Source organism: Clytia hemisphaerica, unplaced genomic scaffold (genome assembly GCF_902728285.1).
Source record: "Clytia hemisphaerica strain Z4C2 unplaced genomic scaffold, Clytia hemisphaerica genome assembly, whole genome shotgun sequence".
Lineage (NCBI taxonomy): Eukaryota > Metazoa > Cnidaria > Hydrozoa > Leptothecata > Clytiidae > Clytia > Clytia hemisphaerica.
In genome coordinates this window covers 471,236-495,759 of record NW_027103727.1, presented here as the reverse complement: position 1 = coordinate 495,759, position 24,524 = coordinate 471,236, and the positions used below count along the sequence as shown (strand labels likewise).

Below are 24,524 nucleotides of genomic sequence, written 5' to 3'. Positions count from 1 at the left end.
TTGCCATGCTTTATGTGTGTCACCAGCCGCAATAAAAAAATTAGATGCTTTGATCGTTTTGAAGTTCAAAACATCTGTTCTGAGGGGCTCCATGCAAATCAGTTCTGCAATCTAAAAACAAAAGAAATTTCAATTCTAGGGTTGCGTTATTTATGTAAAGGATCTATGCTAGAAAATAAAAATGATTTCATTGTACAGAAGAAAAATTGATGATTTAAGGTTGATTTGGGGAATCTTAAGAAGAAACATTTTTAAAAGCAAGCTTATAAGCAAATCCAGGCTCATATCTTGAAAAAAAATAATAAAAACGTGTATTTCTACATCAATTTAGATTTGATAAATGATATTCAAAGCCAAGATTAGGTGTAGCATTTGATTGAACACTTTTTTTGTATATACTTATGTTAATCTCATTATATATGTTTGTGTTAATTTTTTTTGCAGCAAGTTAAGGTTGATAAATATTTGAAATTGTCATATTTTGTTATTTATTACATTAAAAAAGAAAATATCATTCCAAAATACTCCACCCGTCAATGGAAGTAGTAACTGATACGCATCAATACGATGCGCTCAAATCGGACTGATGCTTATCGAGTTGATTCGCTGTTCTCGTGCGCTAGAGCATAGCGCGACTGATAAGCATCGATTACTAACGATCATTTACCGCTATTGAGCTTCTGAACCAAGGTACATACCAAATTCCAAAATGGCGTCGAATAGCTGTAGTACTGGTGCACGTTGTTCCAACCAACAAGAAAGCGATGAATTTATGAAATTGTATTTTGAAGGTAGGAATTTTGTCTGGTAAAAAATATTTGTTTGGAACATTCTGAAGAAAATAGTCGCAGAAAATTCTTTAACATTATTCTTGTTATATATGTGGTGGGGAAATAGGGTGACTTCTGTGTTTGACTTCCAGAAAAAAACTTTCACAGCAGGAGCAGGGCATATTGTCCAAGGGGTCCATTTAATCATATCCTAGGCTAAAACCAAATCTCCAATGCCATGAATGGTGGTTGTTGTTCCTATTGGTCCTCACTCATGGATTTAGCGATTCACAGTCCCTCAAGATCATACGGTTCAATTGCTGAGTGTGGAGTTACTTTTTCATAAATGACTATTACTACTGGGTTAACTTTCATCACCACAACATTTTCTGGTCCTAAATTTATAAAAGCTAGAAGTCATGACATGACTTGTTTATATCCTAGCTAAATTTTAAATCACAGACCAGAACAGTCTGCTGTTGAAATAAAGTTACCCCTTTTATGAAAGTAATCCCATTTGATGGTATTAGACGTCATGATAATGTACTATAATTCTCTCTGAGGTGGCCATTGAAAAGTTTCTCTCGCGTTGCAGCGGGAGTTAATGCATGCGGGTAGATGGGCGGTTGGGCGGTCGGAAAAATTCCCGGGTTCTTTAAAATTGGGACAGTATGTCGGAGGCGAGTGGTGACACAAACAATACAAGTTTAAATTATTTGATGGCTGCCAGAGAGCGATGAAGAAAAAAGCTATACCTTTTAAAAGCTTTACCTGGATTTTTTCCCGCGTCTCTGCACCAGAAAATCAACGGAAAATATGATGCAGGCGGGTGATACAAATAGAACAATTTTTCGATGGCCGCCTAATCAGTGTTAGCTATTTTGATTGAATAGAAACAATAAATTAAAAAGGGCAGGTTAACAAGTTTTCATTTTTCATGGTCTCATTTGCAGAGATTTCATCTAATTTGTTGTTAAATGCTGAGATCTTGGAAGTCAAAATGTTGCTCTGTTCTTGGTTGTCTGATATTCCGGTGGATGGGGTTTTGGCAGCTATCCATCTATATTATTAAAGTAGTAACAAAATATAAAAACATTTTAACAAAAAAAATTATAAATGTAAATGAGTTATTCAAAAATAATTCATAAGCACCATGTGCTGTGCTAGAATTCTAAATCAGCAGGCCAATTTACCATCAAACAGTCTGGCAAATATCCGAAAACAGATATTCAATTTTGACATCAAATCAAAATATCTGTGTACGGATATTTTCGTTGTGATTCGTAACAAAACCTTAGGGCGGCCCACATCGTGTGGGCTTCGCAAAAACATGGATGTGCTGGGATGTGAACAAATCCAATTTTTTCTAGAAAACCAACTACCCTCAGTGATATTTAACCTGAGACAAAAAATGTGGGAATTGTAATTAGGTTTCTAAACTTGGTGTCCCTTCCTTCGGGTAAATGTATGTTTTGAATTGAATTGAATTGTGCGGGCCACACCTAGGGTCGTTTCGTAACCTCCTTTTGCCGAGGCATGACTCCCGGTCCCGGGACGTCATTGGAATATCAGATAATTTTTTATATGACCAATCTGGCACTTAATAGTGTCCATGCAACTTGTTTTAGATTTACGAAAAATAGACCCCAGAAAAGCCCGGAAGCATTGTAAAGTTTACAAATTACTCAAACTCCTCACAATTTTTCAAAAACATGAAGTTCGAGTAAGTTTGAGTAATTAGCCAAACTTTTGAACTCTAAGGTATGGTAAAAATTTGAGTAAAATTCAAGTAAGTTTGAAAATTTTGAAAATCTGCCTACTCTAGTTTAATTGTGGCATATTTCCTCTAATTCCTCAAATGGAATGTTCTCTGGCAGAGTAAAAGTAGAAAGGTTTCTATCAAACTTATTCTTCTAAATCATTGAACTTTTCTCCAATCGAAATTTATAGAACTTCCTTGATCAAGCTTCTCAAACTCTTCATAATTTTTTGCTTGTTTGAGTAATATGGTCTGTTTCGTACATAAAAAACAAAAAATGATTCTGGAAAATAACAAGGTTTTGAAAGATTTTAAATTCAATAGGTACATAAAAACCTTTTAAAATTTACAAAATAGATACCAAAGAAATTCATGCTGAAATGAAGTTGAAGCAATATTAGGAGGGAAATTGCCACAAAAATCTAAACTAATCTGATCCGAAAAAGAAATATTGCTGGTATTTTAGAATATCATTTGGAAACGAGACTCTTTTTTTCATTTTAGCCCCATTTGCATTATAGTATTATTGCATTATTAATAGTTTTTCTCTTTCAATTTTAAGCTATCTGGGCTCAAGTTTTTGAGTGCATTGAACCTGTAATTAAGAAGCCATCGAAACGAAAGACAAAGATTTTGAAAAAGATAAGGAAAAAGTTAGAGGTTAGAAGAAAAGTTCTTCATTATTTTTTAATAGCCTTTTTATTTGTATTTGTTTGGTGCACAGCTTTCTGTTGCAAGTCAGAACTTTTTGACTTTTTCATTATTATTATATAACTGTGTTTTTATATTTTTTCCTAGAAAAAAATCTCCAAAACAGTTATAAAAGAAAGCGTTGATAAGACTCTAACAACTGTTGGAGCAGACCTGTCATCACGATTCAATGTATGTAATTTTGTGTAAAACTGTCTAAAATTTGAAAAATACTCAACCCAGCTTTACAAATCAGTTTTTTTTAACCTATTTCCAGCCTTGAATCTTAGTTTTTCAATATTTACCCATTTTAAGATCAACTTTCTTTGTGCTTTTTAGGTCACTTTAAACCTCAAAATAGATGAGAATGCGAAAAAACCATTGGGAATTATAGAAAGGGTAGAGTACATTCTAATAAAATACAAAGAATAAATACTGAACTAGAATCTTAATTTAATACTTTGGCATAAGCTTTCTTCGTGCTTTTTAGGTCACTTTAAACCTCAAAATAGATGAGAATGAGAAAAAACCATTGGAAATAATAGAAAGGGTAGAGTACATTCTAATAAAATACAAAGAATAAATACTGAGCTAGAATCTTAATTTTATACTTTGGCATAAGCAACCAAATAAATGGTTATTTTCGTTTCATAACAAAAGCCTTTTTATTACCTCTTTATCATTGTTTTAGAGTACCAGTGAAAATATCGTGGAAGAAAGTAGTAGTGATAAAAGCAGTAGTAATGAAAGCAGTGGAGAGGAAGAAGTATGTAGTTTTCTTTTCATCTCGTAATTTACTATCAAAAATTCTTCCAAAAAAACAAAAGCAAATGCTTTACTATATTTTTAAAGAGATTTATGGAGCAATATTTCATCTTGTTCACGTCTAAAAATTAAACTCGGCCATGAAATTAAAAACAAGAGACAAAGAATTTTTTTTGAATTTAAAAATCTTTAATTGATAAAACAACAGCAATATATTTGTGTTATAGGTTACCCATGCTCGAAAGAAATTTAAGTGGACACTCAAAAATCAAAGTGAGCAAAGGCTTTCAAATGCAAAGAGTCATATCAAATCACTCAAAGAAATTCAAAAACAGAAAGACCATGAGATAGATTTATTGAAAGAAAAGAATGCTTCGTTAACCCTTAGAAATGCTCACTTTACAAAGCTAAAAATTCTAGATCAAATTGGACGGAAACGGTCAACATTTTTAGTTGATGCTTCTCTCTTCACAAATGCATTTCATACAGGCGACTATCTCCTTCAAAATCAGGAACCTGTTCTTTTAGATCCTGCTCAATTTCATGGGATTAAACCAATTGCTATCCATCAGGGATCATTTTCAACAGTAGAGAAAGTCTCTTTGTTGGATGGTGAAACTGTGATGTGTAAATACCACCTAGATGGTGCCTTTGGGCCTCAAGAACTGGCTACTCTAAGCCACGAGCACCGACTATTAACTTTTATTGGAAAACATTCAAACATAGTAAATACTATTGGGCTAGTGCACTCCTCAAAAAAATTTTCACATGTTCTTCAATTTCAATCTGGCATGACCCTGTCAAAGATAGTGAAACCAATTAGTTCTTTGCTGCAACTGAAAGGGTTGCTCAATGGCATAATTGAAGGACTGAATTTTTTATTTGAAAAGGGCGTATTGCACAACCATTTGGTTGCTGACAACATCATATTTGATGGCTACAAGCCCATCATTATTGGGTTTACGTTTGCCTGTCGTGTTGACACTGCTAAGTTCAACATTGCAGATGTATTGAAGAAATTCCACGATCAACACCATTTTGCTCCGGAACTTTTCAAAGGTGCTAAAGTCAGTTTGGTTCTGACATGTTTTCATTCGGTGTATTACTCAAGCTTATCCTAAAGAGAAAGATTAATTTTGATATCGACGATTGTTTGGAAACTCGACTTACGGTTCTTGCTGATCACTGTCTCAAACGAAACCCAAAAGAAAGACCCGCTTATATTTTTCTTGCAAATAGAGTAAAAGTAATGCTTGAAGCCGCATGATGGAATTTTTTATTTTTATCTTCACTTTGTCAATTAGCCTTATATTTCAGAGCCCTACATGTTGTCACATTTTGCGAAAATTTTAACCAGATAACACATTTAATCAAAAAGTACAATAAAAGCTTAAAACTATAAACCACATATTCAACGTAGCTTCGTTGAATATCATCAAGCTCGACTGAATAATTTTCGATATCCCATTTTTCTTGTCGAATATATCTGCGTATTATTTGTGCTTTATTTGAACGGTTCAATTTTCGGTTTGAATATTTTTATCTCCTTTTTTTTGTAGAATGATCACAATTATAACCGTAAATGTTACAGTAAATCGATTAACAGAGAGTCTGAATTATATTTATGTCGGTGCCAATGTCTAAAGTGTTAGTCATGGATATGGGTTTGTTCACATTACAGATTCTTTTTTGGGAAGGAAACCTGTTATCATCAACACTAATTCTATAATTTACATGTTTTTATAAGAATAAGAATAGAATAGTACACTTATGCTAAGAGAGCTTGCTAAGTTTGAGGGTGAAGTAATCACCATGGCAACATACTCATATATAGTGCCTCTTTACGAATTGGCCAATTTTTACTGTGATACTCTCACAGAAGCCCTTTTCTTATAACATAGTGTGTATTCACTGTCATCTTTTAAACAGGAAACATATAAAAATGTCTGTTCAACGTGTTATCAAGACTCCAGAGCAAGTTAAAATTCTTGATGAGTTATATGAAAGAGGGATGACCTCTTATGGACGAGATCATAAAGAGGTAAAGAAATTGATCGAAGAAGCAGTTGAGAGGACTGGTTTGACTGCACAACAAATAAAGGTAATTTTCGCTAATGAAAATGTCGCAGTCTATTTCGGGTCGAATTCGGATTTTGCTCAACCACGGCGAGAGTTATGATTTTATATTTTGAAAATGTTTTATCTTTTTCTTTAAAGTATTTGAATTCCTTAGTATCCATTCATTTTATAGAATTGGATAAACCACCAGAAAAAGCCTACGGATGATAGCAAAAAAGAAAAAGTGTTGACTCGAAAACCACGAGGCTATGATTTGTTTAGGAGAGAAGAATTAGCAGGTATGTTGAAAGTAGCATGTAATCTAAGATCTAACCAATTTAGATCTTTGGTTTGGATACCAAAGGTTCATTGAATGTTCTCACTGGGGTCAGTTCTTAGGTCAATAAACCAGGTTCCCAATAAATTTTCCGATATGTTTTTTCTTTGATAATCATATTACCCTTTAGTTCAGACGCAATCCCCTAGAAAATGTACACAACTCTATTTTTGCATTACTCATTGCTATGCGTTAAACATAATTAAGGTGGTATTTTTTTTATTTCTCTACAGGCAAGGTCAACCCAACAAACTCCGTGGCTGCGGCAAACAAGGCTTGGGCTGATCTCTCCGCAGAAGAGAGAAAGGAATTCAACGAAAGGGCATCTCAAGTGGTTATACCAAAATTTGAAGACCTTTCACCTGATGCGCAGAAAATTAAGTTGACTTCGATCAGAAACAAAATAAAACAATTAGTAAGTAAATAGAGGATAGTGGATGGTGTATAAAAGTATAAAAGCTATAAGGATAGTGGTAAATAATATTGGGAGAAGATAGAAAGTTCTACAGCTTCACTATAGTTAGAGAAGTTTAAAAAGTGATGTAAAAGATGAGTGAGTTTTCAGCCATATTAGAGATATTATGTCGAGTGATATAAATCAAAAATTGAACGTGAACGATGAACGTATATTTCATACGTTTAGCTTTTGCGTCTATTTTTGAGAAATCTTAAGTGTATAGTGCAGGCATGAGTATTCGTTTATACGTTACGAAAGGTTCTTATAATACAGATTCAAATTTTTCTTTTTTAGTGCACGGAGTTGGAATCGTACGGCGTCGACACCTTGGTAATTGAGGCTGATTCTCTTAGAATGGGGAGGCACATAAACGCGTACGGCAGTACTAAAGCACGTGATTTTTGGGAAGCCCAAGAAGATTTATACTGGGATTTTTCGACATTTATTAATGGTAAGTCTTGACTCGTAATTCTAAGATAAATTCTAACACAAAAGCTTTTTTTTAACTAAGAACCAATGAATCTTTGTTCAGACTGGGCTGTTCTTGAATTTTTGAATTTTTCAGGCTAAAATGTTCTTAAGATGTTCTTAAAATACGCTTAGTTTCTTTACTTAAGAACTTAATATGGTTTAAAATCCGTTAAAATCTGTACTTTATTTGTAATTTCTAAAATCTGAGGCTCAGTCTTAATTTGTTCTTAGGTTTTGGCCAATCTTCATCCCCGTGTTCTTATAAACTTGTTCTAATTGAAAAAAACGTGTATTACTTTTTCAAGAGAAAACGGTAAAGCTCTGTGGGGGCTCTGTTAATTTTATTGTAACTGAAATCAACTTTACATCTTATCTTGTTCAGGACAAAATTTACTGTTTTGTTTCTCTTAAAGGAACGTCCCACAATAAGGCCGATCAGAAACCTTCGAAATCTGTCCGACAAGAAGTTGCAGATTTATTGAACAGCAGGTTCCGTAAGTATTATTAGGACATTATTTATTAAATTCTTTAAGTAAATTAAATGAAGGAGAGAAGGAGGCGTCATGCAAAGTATAACAACCAGGCAGTGGTATTTTTTAGCTGCAGGAAAATTCTGAAATAAAAAGTAAAACTTTTCACTTTCTGTACCTTTTCAGGCAAGCAAATTGGAAATAGAAGCTCTGTGCCTTATAAAATGATATCAGAGGGTGAAATAAAAGTTGATGGCCTTCCAAACGATTTCGAGCTCCGAAACCCTTCGAAATGCGCTAATTGGGAATTGGACATAATTAAACAGCACATGGAAAACATTTCATTCCTTGGTAATTTTTTTACCTTTTATCTCACTAGCAGTCTTCACAGGATGTTATATCAACGACATTATTAATATATTTCTGGGTCATTTATATATACTTGTTAACTTTGGAATTAAAAATACTTTTCGAAAAATGTGAAAACATGTAAAAAGGTATTAAATTTTAAGCATTTTTCAAGCTTTTTCGATACGAATTTTTTTTTTTTAAACTGCCTATTTTATTAAAATCTGACTGTGTTACAAAAAAATCGCTTTTGAAGTATTTCAATAACAAATTAGGTCGTAAAATCCGGGGGGTACTAGGTTTGCGAGGTACGGTTTTGTCCGAGCCTAAATTTTGATGATTTTGGGACCCTTTGAGAGACTTTTTTTATTTTTGGTCTATTTTTTCCAAATTTTGGTTTTATTTTCACCAAATTTTTGGAAATCGTGACCCTTTGAGAGAAAAATTTTCTCTCTGTTTAATGTGTTCTTTGCACTTTTTGAAAAGTGAAGTTCAACTTCAAAGTCTTGTATCTTGTGACAACTACCAAAAATTGATGAGCGAGGGTTGCACTAAGAATGTCCTGGGTTGATAATTTTCGAAAATTAGTTAGTTTGGGGTCTATTCAGGATAAGTGTGCAGTCTTTTTTATTTTTGGTACCATTGGAAAAATATTCAAAAGCACAACATTCTACATTAGTATTTGTCTTAAAGAATTAAGCAAAAGTAAAGAAAAAAGAAGATGAAAAAAATGAGCTTTTGATACAAGCATGGCATGAATTTGATTTTTACACCATAAAACTTCATTAGCATTGAAGAGCTTCTTGAAAAGTCAGAGACAAAAGAAAAAAGACTGTCCATTTATCCTGAAAAGACTTTAGGTGTTTTTATTAAGTTAAGATAAAATTGAAAAAAAATTCATTTTAGTTGTCAAGACACGTGAAAAACCTCTCGAAGAAAAAAATACAGAATCAGAATCAGATCAGAATATCGAACTTGAAGGTCAGAATGTGGAAGCAATTGACCAAATGAAAAATACAGAACCGATTGAAGATCAGAATATCGAACTTGAAGGTCAGAACGTGGAAGCAATTGACCAAGTGAGTACAGAACCTGAAGAAGTTACCCACAAAAAAAACCATCGCAAAAGAAAGGCAGCCTTTGACGATCGTCTGGAAGATATTTGCAGGATGTTGGACGATGACGACTTGGTGCCAAATGCTAGTGACCAAGAAGTCACCCTGAAGGAAGTGAAAGAGAAGGATGAAAGAAACGAGGGCTATGTTGAGTACATAAAAACACACGGGAAGGTGAAAGGAGGGGAACGATATTTTGTAAAATGGATCGGGTTCAAAAAGTTGACGTGGGAGAAAGCTGAGCACATCCCAGAGCACATCCTTTCATATTATAAGTGCTCCTTAAAATGAAAAGGTTTTTTTTCGGTGTACTCTCCGGTGCTTTTTGTAAGGGAGGGGGTATTTTCCATTTTTCGATTTTTTTTCAAAATCACTTTATATCATCCCCCATTTTAACCCCAATTTTCCTAGGGAAAATCACTAAAATCACTCATTATGGCCACCCCATTTTATGATTTTTCTACCGGACTGTCGATCCCCTGCTTATTCGACCCCCTACAATTAAGCACAGAAGAGTACTGTACAGTGGAGTCTCCATGCCTCGGACCTTTCTATACCTCGAAAAATATGAATTTCTGCCTGATCTTATGAAAGAAACTTTGAGATAAATTCTCCATACCTCGAACATATTTGCTTTTCCTCGCGTGTTCGAGTTAAAGGGTATCCCCACTGTAAGAAAAGCCTTTTATTCTGCATTTTTATAAATATCTGATGCCTTTTTCATCTAAGCTGGTTTTTGCTAGTCTTTGAAGAGTTTATTCTTCCCATTATTCTTTGGATATTTTTTGTGACCGACTTTTATTAATCGAGTTCGAGCAATAGACAATAAACTTTCAACTGCAGAACTTGATAATCAATCATCCTTTTTGTTTATTCTATAAGGCAACAACAAAAGACTGTCGTTATATTTTGAAACAGTCACTACCCAAAGGACAATTGACTGATAGTACATATGAACTAAATTTATTTGAATGCAATTTTTCAGCCTTTCTGGTTTTTTTTTCACCCTAGAATAATGATGGTACATTTTGGTGATATACATTTGTAATTGTCGAAGGCCGCCTTTAAATTATTTTGGAGCTTCGTGTAGTAGTTGATGTTATTTTTATGTTTTTCTATTTTTCAAAAGAAGCAACATAAATATATTTTAGCATGAACATTATTTTAGATACATTTATTTTTTTTGAAGAAAAAATAATATGCGTTGACGTGTGTTTTCATTCGGCATTCATTTTTTATGAGAAAGAATAATTTCATTCACTTTTTCTAGGCGTGGTGAGCCGGGCGGTTCAGTAGAATATAACAAATATGGTTCATTTCGAACCATATTTGTTATATTCTACTGACCCGCCCGGCGGCCCAATTTTTTGTAAAATCGTAATAAATTGAGTAGAGGTATGCATGACGTGACTTTATAACAATATTGTAAAATTTAATCTTCAATAGCTTTATCGGCCCTTTTTACGTCGTTTTTAATTTAACGTCGGCCCTTATTACGTTAACCGTAAATAATGCCAAAATTTGCAAGTTTCGCTATTCAGGCTTCAAACAACAGTAGAAAAGTTGACGCCTTCTATAGTTCTATTATTACAATTATTTGTCAACAAGAAACTCATAAAAGGCAAGAAAATCGGAATTCCCCTTGAGGAAAGAATTGGAGAGCGTCAACTTTTATTTAAAAACTTATATACTAAAATTTACACTAAAATGTCTTTTTTCGGTAGTAGTTGTTGAAAAGTTCTTTGTAGAAAATGACTAATTTTTTGTGAAGATTTGGATGTGCAGTAAATTAGTTTTTCTATCTTCTAATCAACAGACCCAGAATAGGTGGTTAACTTCTTTCTTAGCTCCAAAAGATATCCATCCATCATAAAAGTTGATAACCTAACAAGGAGTGTTTTCCATGAGTTCTTAATCCACCTACTCTAACCCGTTATTCCAATGATACCTAAATACACATTTTAAATACACATACATATTTTTCTTTTTATAAGCAACCAGGTTGCTAAGGCTCGAGGTCTCAAATTTGCCAATTTTTTTTTTCACTATCTCGTAAATTAAAAGCTTTTTAGATAATCTAGCTATGGCAAACGATAGCCCTTGACCCAATAAGCATAAATATGCTATAATATAGGGGTGGTCAAAGTAAATTTTTCAGAAAATGAGCCAGAATGCTAGCAACCCCCCGGCATGACCCGAAAAATGGAGTTGCTTATAAAAAAATGTACAAATAAATTAAGAAAAACCGTCAAAAAGTAATGTCGCTTTAAGTAAAAAAGAGCGATGCATAAGGTATCATTTCAAATTTCTTGGAATGAACAACTGTTCAGTTGTAATTAACATTTTTTGACTTTAGAATAAGCTAAAATCTAAGCGATTAAGCTTATTTGCCCGAATCGAATGGACGTAAATAATTTCTTTCGCTTCAGCTCATTCCTAATAAATTCTCATGAAAAAAAAGACGAAAAGAGGCTTTTAACTATTCTGAGCACACTTAAATAGAACAATAACGCTTCTATACCCTATACAAGGTTTTCTTGTTGACATTAGTAGTACTTAGTTTTAGTAGTAATTTAATCAAAACTCGAAATAGAATGCGAGTGTCTAATAAAAATACGATCAAATTCTTAAATGGATAACCAGATACATAAAACTTAAAATCTAGCCTAAAGATTCCTTCCATGATCCATAGCAAAAGCTCCAAATTTTACAGGCTACCTTTTTTCAAAGCTGAGATATGTAGATTTGTAAATTCAATTTATGCTCGAAAACAATAAAATTTCAACGTGAGATACGAAAATCTAAGATTTCAAAAAAATCGTCATATCTTAACTTCAGAATGTTTATCAGTAAAAATATTTGGAGTTCTTACTGAGCACCATGAAAAGAATCTTTTAGCGAAGTTTCATTTTTTATCTGGCCGTCCCTTTAAGTGGTTTGGGAAGTGGCGGTATGTCTTGGTCGAAGGTAAGACAAATTATCCTATCCAAACGAAAGCAAACTTGCGGTTTACTGCATGCATCCAATCATATCGATATGCAATAGAAGCGTGTACGCAACAAAAGGTTGAACCAGACCCTGGTTGAACGCATTGCTTTGTCACTTTTAATCGATCTTCTTTAATTGGGTAGGGGCACCCTTTAAAATAAAAGATTTTAGTAAGGAAACTTGAACAAAAGATGCGTGCAATAAACAAATGTGTTGCGATTTCAAACACAGATGACTTGGAGAAAAAATCTCGAAACAGTGCAAACAGTAAGTGTTGACGTTTAAAAACTAATGCAGCTATTGAGTACACATTTTTTTTTATAAGCAACTCCATTTTTCGGGTCAGGCCTGGGGGTTGCTAGCATTCTGGCTCATTTTCTGAAAAATTTGCTTTGACCACCCCTAATATTATAGCATATTTATGCTTATTGGGTCAAGGGCTATCGCTTGCCATAGCTAGATCATCTAAAAAGCTTTTACTTTACGAGATAGTGAAAAATTTTGGCAAATTTGAGGCCTCAAGCCTTAGCAACCTGGTTGCTTATAAAAAAAAAAATGTGTACAACCGTACTCAATGCAAAATAGGAAATATTAATAAAAAAATCAACCAATGAAAAAAGCCTAGCAAAATCAATTAGCGTTATTATGATAGATCTGCTCATGAAGTAGTCTAGCATGCTAGACGACTTAACTCAGTAGAAAGTAGGAAGTAGAACACTTAACAGGAGCATCAATATAGTATATTTTAACCATATCCCGACATAAAAATTTCCCGCTTTCAAAAAAACGTTATAAACGACTGGATTTCCAGTCTACTCATGAAGCTACAAGGAAGTGTAATAAACTAGTGTATTCATATATCATGAATCTCATTGTTTGACTTTGATGGATTTAATTCAGGAAACTTTCCAGTGTGAACACGCGCCCAACGTTTTCCAAATAAAAAAGAAAAAAAGTTTCACATTTTTATTGCTTTTGGATTAAATTCGCGTTATTTGTGTCCTACACTGTCAGATTGTCTAAAATACGGGGCAGCCGGTTAATGTAATAAAAATGGAAATTTTCAAAATTCATGATCAGCAAAAAGTACGACAAATTATTTTGGCTATGTTTTTTCACCTACCTACTGTATGCTATGCCTTACCTTTATAATTAAGAATTATCATACGGCCTTCTTATGTTTTATACATTTAACGGTCACCCAGCTGAAATTAAACATAAAGAAGTTTTCGTCAAATGAAACATCACTTAAGTGGCCGTTGACCAAGTTCGAAAAAAAGACGCCGCACTTTCGAAAAATAATAGCCAAGTAGGCCCATTTATATAATTAAAAGACCAGTGTGTATTTAAAAGGAGAATATACGAGGTTTAAAAAAATGTAGCCTGTTTTTTACTTAAAAAGATATAGCATAAATTCTTATTATGTGACGTCATCAGAGGGTATTTGACCTGTAGCTTTAATTGGTGAAAAAAACTAAACAATCTTGAGGGGTTTTATCGGTAGGGAATCGACTCTCATAGGTTTTCAATGTTTTGAACATACCGTAATTATTCTAATTTAGCGCGTCCTCTAATTAATGCGGATTAATTATTTCTATTTTTGAAGTCAGATTCGAAAAAATAAGAACAGCCAAGCCCGAGTCAAAATTTAACGGTTCTTATAAAAAAGCGTGTAATTTATTTCCTCTAAAAATTAGTGCGAATGCTCTTTAAATCGAAATCGAAGGAAGTAAATTTAAAGGGTTTTTTGTAAATAATGTTGAGAGTTTGATCATAAAAACTTATAATTACGCCATTTCCTTGGATCGAAGGGTGCAAAAATGGAGTAACTTTCCTACTAAGCTATCCACCTCAACACGTATCGTGAACACTGACCTTTATATACCCTGGACCAAGCTACTCAATCTCGGCCAACCAAAATCTTTGATCGGAGTTTTTTAAAAAGTGGTACCCTAATGGCGGCACTACTCAATAGCGGTGTAAATGCATCGAGAGCGCTAGGTCTACTTTTCCTCAAATTCTTTTGATGATGTAGCGGCGTTAGACGTTAATTTTTAACATTGCAATGGCTTCTCCTCGGGTACCACTTTTCAAAAAACTCCAATCAAAGATGGCGGATGTAGCTTAGTCCAGGGTTTTAAATATAGGTCAGTGATCGTGAATGATTGCGTCAAAGGTATTTAGCAAAGCGAGAGAGTAGCGAGGGATACTTTCCTACTAAGCTATCCACCTCAACACGTATCGTGAACGATTGCGTCAAAGGTATTTAGCAAAGCGAGAGAGTAGCGAGGGATACTTTCATACTAAGCTATCCACCTCAACACGTATCGTGAACGATTGCGTCAAAGGTATTTAGAAAAGCGAGAGAGTAGCGAGGGATACTTTCATACTAAGCTATCCACCTCAACACGTATCGTGAACGATTGCGTCAAAGGTATTTAGCAAAGTAGAAAAGATATGGGCGAAATTGTGTAATGAAGGAAAGATACTTGAGGGGAATGAATTTAATCAGATTGCTTAAACTAAATACGGGTAACTCAAACAAAAGCCCATAAATTCAGTTCGGAATAAACTTCTTTCAGGGTATTTTGAGAACCACTACCAAGATACATCAGAGAAGAAAAAGACGCAGGTAAAAAATGCTTTTCTTTGTAACGATAGTTATATACAACAGTAAAAAATAGCAAACATCATTGGCAAAATAATTTATATGTACAAGTCATCACTTAAAACAGAGTCACCAGTGTCGCTGTCACTGTCACCAGATGATATGGCTTCTTCATCGCTCGAAAAATCTTGATCACTGAATAGGTACTCTTCATTTTCGGAGCCATTCAAGGAGATATGATTATTCGTGTGATTAATTTCTACTCGTTCTACTGGCTCGGTAGCAAACTCAAAGAGTTTTTTTAAATCCCCAAGGAAGTTCTTCACAATCAAGATTCTTTCTCTTAAGAGGTATCTAATCCCAACAGAAGTTTGGTGTGAAGCACATTCATCAAGAAAAGTCAATTGATTTTCCCAAAAGTGCAATGTCGATCTCATTTCTTCCTCGACGATAATTATTTCTTCTTGTGCTCTTTGTTTTCTGAGGTAGAATTGTACGAGTGACTTCACTACGTTGATAGGGACTTGTGAACTTCTTGCCTAAAATGAAAGAGGAGAGAAGAAACTGTAAGGATTCAAATTTGAGACCAAACCATTATGAAGGACACTTTTTTGCGATAGTAGACTTCATCCATAAAACGTCCTTGAAGAAAATTTGACAATATCGAAATGTGGTCGAAAGTTTATAGGAAGACCCGGTTGGAACTTAAAGACTTAGTACCATCAATGGATGGTTCTTTACACACACTAAACTTGCACCGATTGACCCTCGAAATACTTCGAACGTTTCACCCAATCTCTTAGCTCCCCGGGGGGGGGGGGCACTCGATCTGAAAACGACCATACGTTCGGCCCAAAATTTGGCTTCCAAAATCGGACCCTTACAGTGCAGTGAATTTCCATGAAAAATCGTACCCTTACAGTGCACTTTTTCAAAGTTTCTTGCCCGTAAGGGCGAAATTTTTGCAATTTCCAAGAAAATGTGGAAATTTTCCTCCAAAATTGACCAATTTTACTCCATAATTGCCCAATTTTTTTGCCAATTTTACCAAAAAATTGGCCTTTTATTACAATTTCCTACCCTTACAGTGCAGTTCTGTGAAGTTTTGTAATTTCCTACCCTTACAGTGCACTAACTGAACTATGAAAAACCGACCCTTAAGGGCCGAACGTCTGGTAAGTCATTTACCTTAAGTGCCCCCCCGGGCTTAGCTCAAACTAATAGATTTCTCTTTTTGCTCCTCTACTTATGACCTTTTTTACACACTTTTACACTTACCTCATCCAAGTTGGATACAAGATTTATTTCGTTATATATTGAAGACTTGACATCTAGAGCCTCTTTATAATCAACAGGTTTGAATTTAGGCGAAATCTCTGATCGCATGGAATTGTATGAAGCCAATAAATTCTTTATTTCTTTGCACACTTTATTGATTTGTTTGCTCAACCTCGTTGCTATAGCTGAACCATCTAAAAGTAGAAAAACGGATTTTTATTGCACTTCATTACAACCAAATCGACACATCACACTTCACTTTATCATTTGAATTGAAAGTTCCTCATACACTACAACGTTTAAAGTATCAACGCGCCTAATTTGTAATTTTCTATGGTAACTCGAGATTTTTGAATAGAATGTTAATAGGTGTCACTAAAAACACTTACCTGCATATCGTTTCTTTAGAGTTAGCAACATTAGTCTTTCGGAGCACCTGCTGTACAGTGTGGATGCTGTTTCGTTCGACTTTTCTTGCAAAAAAGACAGATGTTGATTGCGAAATTGGCTCTCTGTGGTTTTCCATCTTTTAGCTATTTTATGAACCTTTTCAAACGATGTTAAGCTTCGCTCGAGTCTGAAAAGTAGAAGTGCAACATTTTACGTTAGAGGTCAAAAACTTTCTTTAAAAGCATCAGGGTCAGAAAGAAGACATAATTTGCTTCTATAATATACAGTTCCACAGTATGTGAAAGATTTTGAAGGATTAAAAAAATTTTCAATGATAAATAAAATGAAAGAATACATTTTATTATGATTTGTCTTAACCATTTACCTTTTAGCTTTACGTTGGTGCATTGCAGCGTCACATACTTTTTCGCTCATTAGAACTAAAGCAGACTCTTTGTAGAAATCTTTAAGTTTGAGGTAATAGGAGTGCTTCCAATCTGCAGGTGCTGAAGAAAACGGAAATTGAATGAATAAGAATTGAAGAGTAGTTTTCATGTTTCCGTTTAAGTAAGAATGATGGAAACACAGTGCAGTGCATCCTTTTTCATTAACCAGGTCCGACATGTTTTTTCAGAAACTAACAGAACTAATAAAACTAAGTCAACCTTTTAAATGGGATAAACTTTCACAAGGACTTTCGCGGATTTCGAATTTTAGTCATTAAATTACGGATTGGATGCTAGTAAAGATTTTGATAGTTACTTGACATTGCTGATTTATTTTTCTACTTCGCGGAAAACAGTCTTCCCAGATTTCCTTTAAGACCTAATTCGCGGACGATACTCAAACCCTCAAAAATCAAATTTCCACGAAAATTCCATAAGCTAAATTACAGAGGCGTCATTGTCTGTTGTGTTTGTTTTTGCTTTTTGTTATTGTCTTTGTTTTTGTTTTTGTCATTGTCTTTGTTTGTGTCACTGTCTTTTTGAGCTGTTAATTCGTCATGTCAAGTCTCCTTGATAGTTTAGTCAAATAGTCCCTGTAACTGAAGAGGAACAAAAAGATTACATACAAAATCTTTGAAAACTCTTTTTAATGAGACACCCAAAACATTTTTTATCTGTTGATAATTTTTCGAAGAACCACATTACCCCCCCCCTATTATTCACTCCCTTACATATACTGTTGACCTTTCGACAGTGGCGATAAAACCTAATGTAGATAGAAATTAATCAGCTGCGATGTGTGTGTCATCAAATATTGATTGTAGTAGCAGTAGTAGTAGTAGTAGTACATAGTAGGAACAGTGTAGTTACCTGCTTCTAGAGCTTTTCCGTTCTTGCTTACGATATTGTCTTCCTCTATTTTCCACGTTTTGATAATTTCCTCATTCACAACAACTAGAAACACAGAAAAAAGTCATAATCAGAAATAAGCAAAAAATAAAAGGCTTTACGATAATATAACCAAAAAGACATTGCAGTTATAGCTGTTTTTACAAAGATCTAGTACGATTAATAGAAGAAGCAAACGTTTTAATTCAAAACATTTATTTACCAGGTAGTTTTGAGCATATCGATTCAATCTCTGTGTTGCAAGAATTTACAGTTTCGGTTGCTTTGTGATGTAAAAACACAAGGTATTTTCCTGAAAGAACATAGTTTTATGTAAAAAAGTAGGTGATTCAAATTGATAATCGGGTCACGATAACAACTGGGCTACAAAGATTTTAGGATATAGAATTGATTTCAGTAAAGTACTTAGATTATTAAACTACTCCACAAATGAGCCTTAACAATATTTTTTATATTATAGAAGAAAACTTCCGTAAAATTGAGACGAAAAGAGACAGAAATCGAACAAATAGAATACTTGGATAACTTTTCCCCTATTTGTGTTAACATTTTAGGCCTTTTATCAGGAATTTTAGCCATAGTGGCTTTATTTGAGTACCGCTAAAATCATTATGTTTGAACATGTTTGAAAATACAAGTTAAGGCTGTACAATACTTTGGTATGGAAATGTTTCATTTTTGTTGATGATTTTCAAATAACACAACTTTGGTGGCAACACCAAAAATCATGTCGTATTGAAAACCCAAAATAACAGAAGCTAAGGTTTTAGAAAGTAACAAATACCGATGTTTCCCATTTTTTTAGAGCCAAAATGCATCAGTGCATCACTTAGCAAATCTGTGCGGTGGGCAGGGGTCATTTCCTTTGTTATTTTTGAAAATGATCGAAGGTAAGACCATAATCTCTCCATTAGTTCTCCATCCATCAGTCCGAATGTATCCAATCTCCTTATTGAATTTTTCACCTTATAATTAAGAAAAAGAATATGAAACGTATGAGTTGGGAACAATGACCTGATAATCGATTAATGGAGTAAATAAAAGAACTGGTAGATTTTAAATCACATTGTAGCTCTTTCTCAGTCACTTCAAGAAAGCCCATCTGTCATTCTAGATGCTGGGATATATTTTTAAAAAGTCTCAAAGTAAAGTGTTTTACATAATGTATTCATACAGACTTCTCCTTTCTCAAAGAACCTTATTTTTATAAGCTTTATAAAAAGCTTGAGGTATCTGTAAAAACGTGGGATATTTCTTTCAAAAAGCAAAGATTTGAAAGAAATGGGTGAGAGTCCACTTGTGACAAAGTCCAAAGTAAATTGAAAAAGGCCAAACTGAAAAAACTAAACTGTTTGAAATCATATAAAATCATTAGCATATTAATAACCTGGCAGTCTCCTTTATGACCATAAGAATGGAAAACTGGGATACCAAACTTGAAGTGTTGATACTTGTTAAATGTTTTCTTTTTCTAAAAATATAGTAAATAAAAAAAGTAGTGTAAAGTCTGTCTCGAAATAATGGAGATGGAATAATGCAGCTGGAGACAAAAATGGCTGTAACTTTTGATAGAGTTCGAATCAAGTTGCGATTAAGTGCTTGTTAAAATGATATTCGTGAGTGGAATATTATCAAGTAAAAAAATTGAGAAAAAAAAGGAAAAGGAAAATGAAAAATGAAGAAGAAAAAAATCAACTTTTTGTAGAAATGTGGTATAATTACCATTTTCACAGGAGTGATTCTTCAATCATAGATCATCATCACTGTCAAAAAAAAATTCAAAAATATTCATTCAATCAAAAGATATCAAAGAAAGTTTATTGCTGGTTGACTCTATAAAATAGTAAAAACTGGTAAAAAACGACAAAAAAACAGCCTTTTGTCGATCAACCAGTAATAAACTTTGTTTGATATTTTTTGATTGAATGAATACTTTTATAAAATTTTTTCACATTGATGATGATCTAAGATTGAAGAGTCACTCCTGTGAAAATGGTAAATATACCACATTTCTACAAAAAGTTGATTTTTTTCTTCTTCATTTTTCATTTTCATTTTCCTTTTTTTTCTCAATTTTTCTACTTGATAATATCCCACTCACGAATATCTTTTTAACGAGCACAAAATCGCAACTTGATTCGAATTCTATCAAAAGTTACAGCCATTTTTTTCTCCAGCTGCAAATTATTTCGAGACAGACTTTAGTGTCATTTCAGTACACAGTATCAATGCCTCTTGAAGGTTCTCCTTTTTTATCAACATTTTAAAAAAAGAACTGAATGGCTTTGATGGGATATTTTAGCTGTAGTACAGCAGCATACTACTCTAATAATATTATGTAAAGTAAAACCTGCAAATGGGACTTCAAAACGCAAGCAATGTCATATATAATGTGAATGTTTAAGTTCTTGTTTTCGGTTTCCTTCAGTATGCGTTCAAGTAAAAGTACAGCATAGCCAAGTCTGAAAACACAAAAGTGCAATTTTTTTCTCAATATAACAACGTACAACAACCCTATTTGAAGGGGGTTTCACAATTGACGAAGGAGCTAGATGGCAGAAGGTGCGCAAGTCGGAATTCGGGAATTTGCATAGTATCAAAATTTCTGAAATCTTCGACAAAAACAATGCATTTCAACGAAATTTCTGGTAAGAGAATCTTGGTTTCCGTTTTAGATGGTATGGCAGAAATTGGGAAAGAATCTGACGGAAAAGTAATGTATCTAATATCATGTACTTTCAGGAAAATTATATTTCAAAGATTTTAACTAACCACTGTTTGTCAGGCTGTTGTAAATAGATATTACCTTTCACCATGTTGCATGTTCAAAAAAAGTTTTGGGAATTCGTGCCGGCATGACATTCCAAATATTCCTGTGACACTGAGCTTCTTTGTCTTCCGCTTGGATCTTAAGTTGTTTCCAGCTTGAAAGTTACTACAATCCTAAGATTTAAAAAGAATGATTATGACATCTGCAGACGCATTAAATTAAATTAAATATTATATACTCCAGGGTATACAATTCATGTTTTAAGCTGCTGTCTATTGTTACAAATTTCCCTCTAAAAATTCAAAATTCTTTGTCCTCCTTTTGAAAATCTACCCCTCCTTTTATAAGATTTTTTCCCTATTCCCTATATTATTTTCCCCGATTTTTTGGAGGCTCTACCCCTACCTTTGTAAAGGAGGGGTTCACAGTATGTTGTTGTGAAAATTTGGCATCCTGTAATAAGATTTTAATCAGTAAAACTATTTTGAGAAATTCTGTTCATTTATCTTATTTTTATTATAATTTGTGTCAATCTATATACCTTTGTTTTCAACGAGTCATCATAACTTTCCATAAATGCTTTGACATCTTGATCCAAAATGAACAAGTTTTCAGACCGAATGGCAAGTCGTTTTGATTTTGATGCAGAAGCTTTAAGCACAAGGCCAAAATTGGCATCAAGGCAATAAAAGACACAACCATTATCCTAAAAATAACAAAAACATTGCAATTAGCTTGAACCTGAATTTTCACACTGCATCACTTCTAAGCCAATTAAAAGTATATATAAATTAAAATACCATCTACGGATTAGTTTTGTTCTTTGCTAAGTCTGAAACCTATTATTGACTTATTACCTTTGGACAGGATGCACACTTTCCTAAGCCATCATAATTTCCACATATTGTTTTCAGACTGGTTAGTTGCCGACGGAAATGTCTAAATTGGTCCAATGAATCAGTTTGCGACATGCGGTTTAGGTGCCTCCTCTGAAAAAGTCAATTGTATGTGGTATGTTAATTTGTTTTAACTGTCTAGAAGAGAGTCTACACCCTTTTCCATTTTTGTGCCAATCACAAATGCATACAAGCTTTAGTTTAAAATATTTTCACCAAGAAATGTAAAAAAGAGGGCTTTTTTTCTAAAACAAATATGAAAAAGAATTTACCAGATCAGAGTCTACCACACCACTTTTCCATGATAGGCCATCACAAAAAGATGTAAAAGATATTTTCCCTTCTAATTGCAATGATACAAACAGATGCAGCAAATTTATTGATAAAACTGTGTTTGGCTTCAAGGGTGTCACTGGCCATAAATCAAGGTGTATCAATGTATTGAACTCTTCTTGACATTTGCAAAAATATATAACACATTGGTAACTGGAACCTAGAGTACAATATTATGATAAAATATGCATAAAATATGGACAGTTTTCTGAAACATTAAAGAGAAAAAACAAATTGTTTTGGAGATAACTTCAAGCTTCAGAAAGTATAAAGCCCTAAAATTTGAATTTTGAAAAGACAAACCACTTTTTGGAAACTTTTTTACTTTTTTAATAAGCTCAATCTTCCCATGAGTGACTATTAGGACAAAAAATAACAAATCTAACAATCAACATATTCACACAATGAAGTCTTTTGGCTTTTTATCTACTCTTCTGTGCTTAACCCCAATTTTAAGACTCTGAATGCCAATTTAGACCAGACCAGTAGTAAAGCAAACGTTCAATAAATGTCATGCTTCAGTTTATTTAACAATATATATATTAACAATAATTTCAAAAAATCAATTTAATTATTTCAGTTACCCGTTGTAGCCATACGTTCAAAATGGAAACTTTGACCCCCATCATTTTAATAGTAACCCCCCTTTAAAAAATTTCATGAAAACCACCCACATAGCATTTTATTCCACAATTAGTAAGTAAGACAACACAACACAATATGTAAGGCAAATCCAAAATGTTGGCATCCCCTAATGAAAAGGCATGCTCATAAAAATCTATAAACCTGTTTCTGAGATGACAGTCAATATTCTTGAATAAGCTGATAAGCACTTTCGTGTATGCTCGCTTTGCAAAATGGACTTGACCTGAAATGACTCAATACTTCCATCAACCTAGAAAGTAAAATGAGCATGTATAAACTTTCTGTATTTGAAGTGAATAGAAAAATGGATAATTGAGACAAAAGCTTTACTTCCCTGTATAAAAAGCTTAGTAAAATAGAATAATTAGTTCAGAAATCAACAAAAATAAAAAGAGTGCTGTTACCTTCACCTCGACCAAGGAATGAAATAGAGTGTTCTGGTGAACTTTATTTGCACAATCGTGACAATAAAACGAGAGAGGTCCACATGATTTACACCATATAAAGCTTGAACTGAATTCTCCATTGCAAAAGCAGCAATATGTTGGGAGAGTGTCAAACTTCATTGAATAAAGGGAGCAATAGTCAATGTTATGCTTCTCCCAACATTTAAATTCTTTTTCTTTGCTCACACCATAACACTGCCTCTTAGTCTTAGGTATGATCAATTCCTCGTCAAAATTGTGGAAATTTCCAACTTCAATTTCTTCATCAGTATTAATAACATCAGGTGGCAATTTAGAAGTATCATTAGGCTTTTGGTGGGAGGAACGTTCTGGTGGACCTGTCAATTTGGTCTTTGTTTTCCCACATCCAATCCATTTTGATTTAATTTTTGATGCATTTCTTTTTCTTGAAAATTGCATACCTTTAAAACAATAACAATCTATATTATATTCATCAATTTAGACTTCAAACAAACTTTTTTGCTAATAATTTTCAAGTACACAGCAATCATTTTTGTGCATTTTTGTTTGTAAATTCAAATCATTCTATTTGGCATGTACAATTTCATTCATTGAGGGAGCAGATTTCTCTTTGAGGAAGAACACAAATTTTTAAAAAATAAAACCTATAATTATGGTTATTAAAAAAAATTGATTCCCATAGGAATTATTTCAATTATTTCAATTTTCAAGTTTATTGAAAATCTCTGATTCATGAGCATGCGCACTAGGCATTTAGTGACACAATAGAAATTTTCATGAAACTCATCTACTCATTTAATTTAACATTCAGCCTTTTCTTATTTTGGGAGGTAAACAATGCCATTGTTCTAACCTTCTAGAATGAGCTTTCGGGGACTGGCTAGGATCTATCAAGCCACTTTTTTTAGAGTTCAGTGTTTGTCTACCTCCTGATTCACCCCTGATTTTATACTTTCTGATAAAGTGTATTCAATGCAGTTCAATGTGCTCATTTGAGCTCATCTTAACAGGCAATTTCAAACAAAATGTAAACAAAATGATGAATGATGATGTATGTGTCATTAGAAATCTGCTGTGTTACATTATGTTTTGTAGAGATCCTACTACCATCTTGATTGATGTTTACAACACCAAGGTTTTTTAAGTTGATTTCAATGGTTACGAAAGAATTTCTATGAAGTAAACAAGAACAAAGCTGTGGTGTAGATGTCAATCAAAACAAAATGGTAGGACCCTGCCTAAAGGACTACCGTGAGATCGAGTAAACTTGCATCAATGGAGGGAAATTTGTGTAGCCATCAAATGCCTGACCAACCAAAACAGCAAAAATTTGAAACAAATTTTAGAAGTGTCCACCTGTCTGTCAGCGCACTCGACAGTCCAGTGTTTTTGTCTGGTGTCAAAAAGTATCTTTCCCTTATATACACCAGACGTGTCGGTGGGTGCTCAAGACCAGACGATCTCAATCGAACGGAATCGACGATGAAACCAATCGAACCGAATCGAACGCAATCAAATGATTGAAATTCGATTGTCGAACGCAACCGAATCTCAATCGACATCAAAATTCTGGGTAATATTTGATTGGTTCGA

General features: G+C 33.7%; 2 protein-coding genes across 3 annotated transcripts; one reads left to right on the top strand and one right to left on the bottom strand.

Annotated features, from left to right (window-relative positions):
• Positions 1 to 618: 618 nt before the first annotated feature.
• LOC136804863 (uncharacterized) lies at positions 619 to 10,452 on the top strand. Of its 2 annotated transcripts, XM_067061378.1 has the most exons (8): positions 619 to 791; positions 5,914 to 6,085; positions 6,236 to 6,341; positions 6,613 to 6,794; positions 7,131 to 7,287; positions 7,721 to 7,801; positions 7,964 to 8,128; positions 9,032 to 10,452. In XM_067061378.1, the coding sequence occupies exons 2-8, from the start codon at positions 5,927 to 5,929 to the stop codon at positions 9,529 to 9,531; spliced, it is 1,350 nt and encodes a 449-aa protein (XP_066917479.1). In that variant the 5' UTR covers positions 619 to 791; positions 5,914 to 5,926; the 3' UTR covers positions 9,532 to 10,452. The 2 variants fall into 2 exon arrangements, with proteins under 2 accessions (XP_066917479.1, XP_066917480.1); XM_067061379.1 differs by lacking the exon at positions 7,964 to 8,128 and having other exon boundaries at positions 623 to 791.
• Positions 10,453 to 14,839: 4,387 nt separating this feature from the next.
• On the bottom strand, positions 14,840 to 23,380 carry LOC136804862 (uncharacterized). Its single transcript, XM_067061377.1, has 15 exons — positions 22,908 to 23,380; positions 22,645 to 22,753; positions 21,798 to 22,018; positions 21,487 to 21,618; positions 21,171 to 21,335; positions 20,666 to 20,802; positions 20,210 to 20,321; positions 19,247 to 19,330; positions 18,644 to 18,824; positions 18,062 to 18,151; positions 17,821 to 17,904; positions 16,890 to 17,010; positions 16,504 to 16,691; positions 16,115 to 16,308; positions 14,840 to 15,375 (listed from the first exon to the last, which is right to left on the bottom strand). The coding sequence occupies exons 1-15, from the start codon at positions 23,367 to 23,369 to the stop codon at positions 14,935 to 14,937; spliced, it is 2,721 nt and encodes a 906-aa protein (XP_066917478.1). The 5' UTR covers positions 23,370 to 23,380; the 3' UTR covers positions 14,840 to 14,934.
• Positions 23,381 to 24,524: the final 1,144 nt, after the last annotated feature.

Excerpts from the sequence above, each read along its gene's own strand:
- LOC136804863 (XM_067061378.1), top strand. The coding sequence starts at position 5,927 with ATGTCTGTTCAACGTGTTATCAAGACTCCAGAGCAAGTTAAAATTCTT. Across the intron at positions 6,795-7,130 it reads GAAACAAAATAAAACAATTA|TGCACGGAGTTGGAATCGTA; the intron begins GTAAGTAAATAG and ends TTTCTTTTTTAG. Across the intron at positions 8,129-9,031 it reads GGAAAACATTTCATTCCTTG|TTGTCAAGACACGTGAAAAA; the intron begins GTAATTTTTTTA and ends AATTCATTTTAG.
- LOC136804862 (XM_067061377.1), bottom strand. The coding sequence starts at position 23,369 with ATGCAATTTTCAAGAAAAAGAAATGCATCAAAAATTAAATCAAAATGG. Across the intron at positions 17,011-17,820 it reads CGGAAAAGCTCTAGAAGCAG|CACCTGCAGATTGGAAGCAC; the intron begins GTAACTACACTG and ends CGTTTTCTTCAG. Across the intron at positions 16,309-16,503 it reads TCTAAAGAAACGATATGCAG|ATGGTTCAGCTATAGCAACG; the intron begins GTAAGTGTTTTT and ends TTCTACTTTTAG.